The 9,019-nt window shown below is 52.5% G+C and overlaps 2 protein-coding genes across 2 annotated transcripts, besides 3 other annotated features; both read left to right on the forward strand.

The window, feature by feature from the left end:
- Positions 1 to 2,229: part of a sequence feature (repetitive element) that runs on past the window's edge.
- A 514-nt stretch (positions 2,230 to 2,743) lies between these two features.
- Positions 2,744 to 3,963: a sequence feature (pseudo-gene of NADPH:protochlorophyllide oxidoreductase).
- Positions 3,883 to 5,410: a sequence feature (possible transcribed region).
- On the forward strand, positions 4,501 to 5,622 carry CYME_CMH282C (similar to trefoil factor; the record flags this gene model as incomplete). The annotated part of the gene is made up of 1 exon (XM_005536149.1): positions 4,501 to 5,622. The coding sequence occupies one exon, from the start codon at positions 4,501 to 4,503 to the stop codon at positions 5,620 to 5,622; it is 1,122 nt and encodes a 373-aa protein (XP_005536206.1).
- Positions 5,623 to 6,420: 798 nt separating this feature from the next.
- On the forward strand, positions 6,421 to 8,643 carry CYME_CMH283C (similar to hedgehog protein; the record flags this gene model as incomplete). The annotated part of the gene is made up of 1 exon (XM_005536150.1): positions 6,421 to 8,643. One exon carries the CDS (start codon positions 6,421 to 6,423, stop codon positions 8,641 to 8,643), a length of 2,223 nt encoding a protein of 740 aa, XP_005536207.1.
- Positions 8,644 to 9,019: the final 376 nt, after the last annotated feature.

Consider the following 9,019-nt stretch of genomic DNA (forward strand, 5'->3'; position numbering starts at 1 on the left):
CCACCTTCTTTTCTTCCTGCTTCGCCGCGCCAACGACAATATGGTTATCTCCACCTCCTGCGCCGTTGGATGCTCCTACTTCTCATCTTCATCCTTCGCCAAGGGCGGAACTGGACGATCTGTCTTCAAGCGCCGATGGTGTCCACACATGGCTACCCTATCGGTCTCGATCAACCCAGTGAATACCTTTTTCTTGCTCGTTTTCAGACGTTGGGAATCGAAGGTATTGTTCCAGTACGTGTCCCGGTTTTCACCGGAGAACACCTCCCCGCTGAAATCGAGCTCCGGGCTGATCTCCTGCATAATGCCATGGATTCTGGAGTCGATACTCACAAAATGTGACTTGAAGTTGCATAACGGAGCGACACTGAAGCGGCTCTCCAGAAGCGCAGCCTTCTGTGTCTCCCACTCTTCATTTTTCCCCACGCCCAGTTCCGTTTCGGCCTTGCATTCCAGTTCTCGGTCCAAAAACACGAAATGTCGCTGGATGCGATAATAATATCTTTCTTTATCTTTTTGCAACTCTGATATCTTGTATGTTGGACTCATCAGCTCCAAGACTGCATGGTGCTCTTGTATAAACGCACGGATGAGGGAGTCCTCATTTATGCCATCGTTTGACGTCTTCTAGCCGACAAATTCGACCTCATCTTCATGCTCACGATTGTTCGTGATGCGTTTGATAATCGCCCGTTTCCCATTACGAGAGACGCCCGGGCAGAGTGCAAACACGGCGCGTAACATGAAACGTTCGAGGTTCACCGTCAAATGGTTCTCCAGGTTCGTGATGTACTTCATCGCCCCATAGCCGTAAATATTCTGGTCACCCTTGCATCGAGTACCATTGAAGCTGTAAAAGGGATGCTTTTCGTGGAGAGCATGCACTAGCTCATTTTCACTCCGCGCTTCCTCTGTACCAAGTATCAGCTGACGAATTAAGGTCTTGTCGAAACCTCGTCTGGAATCTCGACAGTTTCCATGTGCGCCACGTCGCGATACATCTCCCTCGCCTAATGCATCAGTCCTGAAGAAGCCTTTATAATGCTCATGGAGTACGAGTCGCCACGTTTTATGATAGAGTCTCGCAATTTTTCCATGTATGGATCCTTGATTTGTCCAAGAAGAAAGGTTTTCACAATCATCTCGTCGTACAGTTGCCTTTCCCGCAGCCTGCGACGTAGGGCCTCCCCTTGGCTTCTTCTCGACTTCCTTTTCTTCTGGACTCGGCACTGTTTTTTGTTTTTTCGGGCACCCAGCGACCCTGGGCCTCCAGGATCGTGGACTTGCTTTGTGATAGCTTCCTTTTTTAGTTTTTTTTTGAAAAACAACGCTCTTTGAACGCTTCTGCGATATACTGCGAAAAAACACTTGACTAGATATGTTTGAGGTGTGAAACAAAAACGAACTGAAAGACTGTACTTGGCTACGACCTGAACGGAAATCCAACTTTTTTCGGTAGAACAACACGCTTCTGATCGAGATCGCGTTTCCCTTCAACAACGGCATGCGCATCGTGTCAGTTGACTGACTGATCTCCCAGTTGCGCTCATTTAGCGCAATGCATCCACTGCGCGAGACGCTACTCCGATCGATGAAGGACACGTGTCCGAAAACCCCGCCTTGGCACATGCGTGTTCGCATACCACTGCAGCCAAAATAAAGTATCGTAGATTGGAAACTCACGTAGAATGATCTCTTGCTACAGGCTCTGTCGCTGGTGCCCATTGCAGTACCGCCCTGACATACATGGAGATGCAGCGGCCTGGTACGATACCCGTCGACGCTTCTATCAAACGCGTATCTTTCTCTGCGGCTTACGCGTGTGCGGATGAGGTATGCATCACTCTACTCAATAGAAATTTCGTTAATTTTATTGATCGTATATAAACAAGACACGGAATGATTCCTGACCAAGGATATTCGTTTAATCAATATGCTTGTTATGCATGCCGCACCGACGCTGGAATAAGGACCTGACCTGAATTTCGCTACTATCCTGTGCCATGGGCTGGAGCTGATGCCTGTTCAAGTCATTGCCATGCTGCCGTGGTTGTCCAAGTTATGGTGCCTGCTTCGTCCTCAGGATCCGGCGATCTTGGCGGAGGCAGAGCACACAGGTAGCGTCCATGTCTGCCACGAGGTTTGAGCCTTCCATCTCGCCTGGCACGATCGTGGCACTTGACAAAAGCGCATACTGTATTCTGGTCTACTCTATCAGATTATTTTCAAAAGCCTAACCCGTACATCGAGCCCGAACGAGGCACCCCTGAAAACAAACGCCTTTCGAAAGTCGAACGGCGCCAGCGGTGCACAGTAGTGGCGAGTGGCCCGCCCTAGAAATGACATCTCCAACTGACGTGCAGACGCATCCAAAATAAGATACCACCTTTGAAAATTTCCTTATGCCTCCTCTACGGTACTCGTCGGCGAGCTACGTGGAAGTTCGTCTACGATTGTTGTGATCTCTGAGCGCAGCACTGCGGAACCCTTGGCACCAATTACTGATGAGGTTGTTGATGGGAAGCATAGGAGATACGTCTAGTTTCTGAAAAAGACACTGAGCGCTTGTGCTAGATGTGCTCAACGCTAGACATTCTACGGGAGATTTAGGTCGGACTCTGGACAATGGATGGGTGATCACTCGTGCAGCTACGCAAAAGAGGTTTTTGACTGGATACGCACACCTACGCGAGCGATTCTAGCCGGTGACGTGATCGGCAGCTTTGCACCGGAGAAAATCTAATCCAAGAAAATGCAAGCTCTTTTCGTTTCTGTTCCGCTGTACCAGGAAAGACATATTGTTTGCGCGCGCGCTGCAACCCGAGCACCGTTCCTGCTGCGTACGCATCGTGACGGTTACTTCGCAGCTGTACATCGTCACCATTGCCAGCATCCGCTGCCCTTCGTGGTGCAGCGTTCGCCTGCGGTGCGCAGGCATCGTATGCCGCATCTTCGTATGGGTCCGAAGCAGTCGCAGATCGCCGTCATCACTGGCGCGTCCTCTGGGGTCGGTCTGTATGCAGCTCCCGCTCTGATCAACAAGGGCAACTGGCACATCGTCATGGCATTTCGTGACATCGACCTCGTGGAGCGCGCAGCAAACAGCGTAAACCTTCTAAAGGACGCCTATACCGTGCTGCATTGTGTTATGGCTGATTTCGCCTCTGTGTTGAAGTTTGTGAGAGAGCTGTCAAGTGTGGCGCGCGTCGATCACCTGGATACCCTGATCTGCAATGCCGCAATCTGGCATCCGCCGGACAAGAAACGGCGTTTCACGGTGGACGGCATCGAGGAAACCATGCAGGTATGCCATCTGAGCCATTTGCTTCTATGTCGGGAGCTGTTGCCGAAGCTGAAAATATCGCGCAGGCGCATTGTGTTTCTGACGACTCAGACACACTCGCCGAATTCGCTACCGGGAAAGATCCCCCGCAGGCTCGTCTCGGGGATTCGTCTAGTCTAGCCGCGGGGCTTGGTCCGCAGACGACAGGCATGGTAGAAAGTGGTCCGTTTGAGCCCACAAAAGCCTACAAAGACGCCAAAGCCGCGAACGTGTTATCAATGAAGGCGCTCGGTCATTGATACGGCCGCGACGGTGTGACCTCTGTGACGATTTTCCCGGGATGTGTCGCCAACAGCAACCTCTTCCGCGAAAAGCGTGGCTGGTTCCGCTACATATTCTTCCCGATTCATCAGAAGTACATCACTCGGCAATACGTTCCCAATGATGAGGCCGGACGCCGTGAAGCCGAAGTGGCGACCCAGGGACAGTTCTCGGACTCGGGCTCGTATTATCAGTGGCGTGGCAAATATACGTATGGGGGATAGAAGTCCGAACCGCACGTTATTGAACCAACGTACGAAATCGACAAGGCAGATCAGCTTTACGAACTGAGTCTTGATCTGATCGACCAGGCGTTACGGAGGCGAGGCCTCAAGTCGACTATCTTGGCCCCTGTCTAAGGTTTGTTAGTGGTGAATATGGGATGCGCCTTCGAAGCGCAGACCGCTGCGTCGAGGACGCATGTGGGAGCAACAGCGTAACGATGAAACGGCACCCCACTGTCACGATCGGATAGTGATCGGGTGAAAGGGCACTCCTCCTGATGTGGTGAGCCAAAATTGCTTCGCAAGTCATAAAGCGTACTGCAGTAGTGATTAATATAGCTATAGCTATGAGCTATTTCGCATCGAATGCGCCAGAGACTGCCAACTGTGGTCGTTCAAGAGGGCAGAGCGTGTTTATTTGGGTAATCTGTAACTCTTTTTGCCATAAAGGATACGGCAATAGAAGCGCACTTGCAGACGTTTGAAAAATCTGTGGGTATTCGATATCAAAGTGGGTCAACGGGCGTGGATTAATGAAAGCTCGGCAGTGAATGCTCCAGCAAGATATGGTGCATTGAACGAATCCGACCCAAGGATTGTACCAGGCGCTAGCTATGGGTCAGCATTCTGGAACAACATTGAGACTAATCCGATCATATTTGGTTGATTTGGATGTTCAAACACGCTTGCAGTGACTTTCTCAATGATGTGTTTGCATTGAGGAAAGCATTCCCTACTCCAACACCAAAAACTTCGCGGACGCCTACCACCATCTGCTCCAATGAGCTCTGCGGATCTCCAGGACAGTGCATCAACCAGGACGCTTACGAGCAAGTCGGGTGCTGCTTCAACTCCCAGACGAACGCGTGCACCCTGAAGAGCGTCTCAGCGGCCTGCAGCGCTGTTCCAGTGACGCAGCGCGTCCCCTGCGGCTGGAGCTACATCTACCCTGACGATTGCACTGCGATACCGGGATGCTGCTGGCAGCCAACAGCGAACGGCATCCTCGCGCCCTGGTGCTACTACGACATCAACCATGCACCCCAGGCTTCTGTAGCGTTGCAGGAGGTGCAGGCACCGGTTCCCCTCTGCCCGTCACCGGGAGCGCAGCGCCAGCCGTGCGGCAACGCGGGTATCAACCAGTTTACCTGCTATGCCCAGGGCTGCTGCTACGACTCGCAGGCGCAGAACCAGTGGGTGCAGAACGGCAAGCAGCAGTGCGACTTTGCGTCGAACCCGTACTGCTTCCAGCCCGAGAAGACGTGCGCGGTGGGTGAGTTTGAGCGCCAGCCGTGCACGAACGCGGTGAATCACAACCAGCAGCTGACCAATAACATCAACAACAACCAGTTTGTGCGTCTGCTGAACACGCTTCTGTACGGGGAGCAGCACGGGACGCAGCGCACGAGCTACGCGCCGCAGCAGTGCCTGGAGGCGGGTTGCTGCCTGGGGCTTTGCAACGAGTGCTGCCAGCCGGTTACTGAGAACGTGTGCCAGACCTACGGGTACGTCTCGAACTCGCTGAGCGGCACGACCGGCAACGTATCGAACTCGAGCTATATTCCGTGTGGCCCGGAGTGCTGCAACGCCGAGATAGAGAACTGTACGTACAACCCGTTCAGCAACAGCAATAACCTGCGACAACAGCAGCAGCAGCAACAGGTGCTGTTGCCGTCATTCTGTGTATGCAAGGACCCTACAAAGCAGTGCGGGACGTACCTGATCGCTTCGGATAACCTTGTGAACAAGGTGCGTTGTTGCCGCTCTGGCGAGGAGTGCATCAACAACGAGTGATTGTAGATTAGTCCCACACCGACTCCGAGTGCCATTATTGCGACTGCAACTGCGTCTCCAAGTGCGTCATATTGGTGTCGACCACAACGCATGCCTCAGCAAGTGGTTCAGTATGAACCACTGCGTTGACGCCAGCTATCTGTACAGCCCCGCGCGCGACCATAGAACTAAGAATATGTTTCAGTTATTGATATATTCATTCCATGAGGATCTTAGTTGTGCAATATAGTTCGCACATGCATGCACGCAACCTTCCAGTCCGGGTTGGCGGCCCATCATCCAATGTTGAGGGTGTCTGGACACCAAACTTCCCCCTAGACGGGATGCCAACAAATATGCAGATGGCGTGCAGAAAGAGGGAGTTTTTCGTATTGCGTCATAGCGGGCCGGGTCCGAATGTGCGACGGGCATGCTATTAGACCTTTTGGGTGTTTGGACTCTGCATGTGTATCTGAAACACGACTGCGGCGTAGAATGTTAACTTGCATTGCCATTACGAGAACGCCTTCATGAAACTAGATAGCAGACGCTGCAAAATATCTTTGTCCGTTTATTATAGAAATGTCCTGTTGTGGGAGCGCCGTGCGCAGATCTGCGTCATTCAGAAGGCGGTGCTTGACGCGCTTCCGTGCTGCTTACCTCAGAATACTTCGTTGAGCCTGGTGGTGGTAAGGACGGAGACAGCAGTGACAACAGTACCAGCAGCTGGAGTCTCTCCTATCCCTGGAGATTCTAAGCAACTTGTTTCTCTCAGTGGCGCTTTCTTTTCACTGGTGCAGAACCTCTTTCGTATCCCATATGCGAAGAAGATATTTTTCTATATTGAGACTCCTGGTGGTAGTATTGGTTGTGTCGGGCACACACACAGTTCGTGGAGTTTTGTCCTCCGAAGATACTTTTTTATGGACCTGGATCGGTGGTAGTAACTCTACCAGCAGTTCAGGTAGCTACGGTGTTCAGGGTGTGCCAAACACCAGCAACGTGCCTCCGGCGCGGTACGGTGCGGCCTTCTGGACCGGCGCTGACGGGGTGCTCTGGTTGTTTGGTGGTGGCAGCGACTTGAGAGACGTCTTCGGTGATCTCTGGAACTACAATCTAAGCACGTTCTCTTGGACCTGGGTTGGAGGCTCTGCATCCCTCAACTCTGGAGGGGTATACGGCTCCCGCGGAGTTCCCAACAAGAGCAACTATCCGCCTTCGAGGACGGAATCCGCTGCTTGGAGTGACAGCAACGGAAACCTTTGGTTATATGGAGGCCATAATTTGAACTCGGGCTATAGTGATATGTGGATGTATAATGTATCGTCGGGCGAGTGGACATGGGAGCAGGGATCCAACAAGACCAATGTTCCCCCGACATATGGTACTCTTGGGAACTCGTCTTCAAGCAACACGCCTGGCGCTCGTTTCCAACCCGCGACCTGGGTTGGCCTAGATGGCCAGTTTTATCTCTTTGCCGGATCTAGTCCTAATGGTACGTATTACGGTGACTTGTGGCAGTACAACACAGTGACCAACGAATGGAGCTGGATAGGTGGCACTCAACAGCAGATTCCCTCTGGAAGCTATGGTGCGTTTCGCCAGGCATCGCCGAGCAATTATCCCGCTGGACGTCTCGGAGCCACATCGTGGCGAGACCTTGATGGGAACTTTTGGCTCTTTAGCGGTTACGGACAGATTGACGGAAATGGCGGCTCTCTGAATGATTTATGGCTGTACAATGTCAGCTCCAAAGAATGGACTTGGATGTCTGGAAATGACAGTGTTGGTTCGGATGGGGCAGTATACGGCGAGAAAGGAGTGCCGTCATCGAGCAACACTCCGGGGTACAGGTCCTCTTCCTCTGGATTTGTAGACTCGTCAAACACTCTGTATCTCTTCGGTGGTTATTCACCCGGTTTCTGCAACGACCTGTGGACGTTCAATACTACGAGTCTTGAATGGACTTGGGTAGACGGTGACAATACAACGGATGGAGCCTATAGCTACGGCGAGCTTAACAAGACAAGCAATACAACGCTTCCACCTCCGCGAGCTTATGCAGTTCTTTGGAATACCGATCAAAACGACCCGGTCCTGTTCGGAGGCGTAGGCAACTCAGGTTCCCTTAACGACCTCTTCACATTATACATCGCAACACCGACGCCTACACCGACACCAACACCGACACCAACACCGACACCAACACCAACACCAACACCGACGGCATCACCGACGCCCTCCGTTACTGCACCCCCGTCGGCAACGACAAATGTGACGCAGACCGCTGTAGGCGAAGGCTCTGCGGTCTGCTTCCCCGCGGATGCCCCGGTGCTGATCGATGGTCTGGGCAACCATCTGCAGATAAGCGAGCTTCGATCAGGTATGGCCGTAATGGGCGTCAATGGGCGCGGGCAACTGGTCGAAGATAGTGTACTAGGATGGTTGCATAACGAGGCCGGCGCTACTGCGGAGATTCTGGCGATCAAGACGCTTTCCGGAAAGCAGCTGCGTCTGACGAGACAGCATCTGGTATATCGAATGATCGAACACTCTAGAGACTTTTACGGTATGACGACCGCTTTCTCGTGTATTTCACAGAAGCAGCAGCAGCAGCATCAGCAGGAGCACATACGTCAGAGCCTTGAGCTGGGTACCTCCGCCGTTGAGGCAGTTTTCGCGGAAGATATCCGCGTGGGCGACGCTCTGCTGGACGTTGCTGCGCATCTGCCGGACCCCGTGGTGGCAATCGAGACAGTAGTTACGCACAATGGTCTCTATGCGCCGTTGACTCGCTCAGGGCGCCTTGTGGTCGACGGTGTTCTCGTGAGCTGCTACGGGACGTACGCATCGCATGCCGCGGCACATGCTGTGTTGTGGCCTGCGCGGGTCGATGCTCTGCGCAAGATATGGACATCAGGGCTCGGCACAGAGGGTATTGTGGGTATCATGCCATACGCAGAAAGGCTCTATCACGTTTGGACGAGTGCAGCACGTGTTTTAACGGAGGCTCGCGTAAGTGTTGTAGTTGCAGCCTGCTGATCTGGCAATCTGCGCGCAGGACAGGGGCGAGCAGTACCGATGGTACCACTCTAGGTGCCGCTTTTTCTGCCATAGGATAATGTTTGAGCAATGATGGTAATACGCGCTCTATCGCGAAAAAGCATCCCGCAGCATATTGTCAGGCATTTCGGTAAGGCACACAACCATAGCAACTTATACGAACGAGCAAAGTTCCATACAAGTATTCGTATGTGTGTAGTCGTTGAAAGCCGCGGAATACAGTTTTATGTGCGAAGAAGTACAGTAGCGCCAATACTTCCGGAGAGCAAAAGCAGCAGCTGTCGGTTACTTGAGAGAGAATGAGCCGAGCATTGCATACATCTATGCTTCGAAATAGTATAGTGGCTGGGGAGAT

This window comes from Cyanidioschyzon merolae, chromosome 8 (genome assembly GCF_000091205.1).
Source record: "Cyanidioschyzon merolae strain 10D DNA, chromosome 8, complete genome".
NCBI lineage: Eukaryota > Rhodophyta > Bangiophyceae > Cyanidiales > Cyanidiaceae > Cyanidioschyzon > Cyanidioschyzon merolae.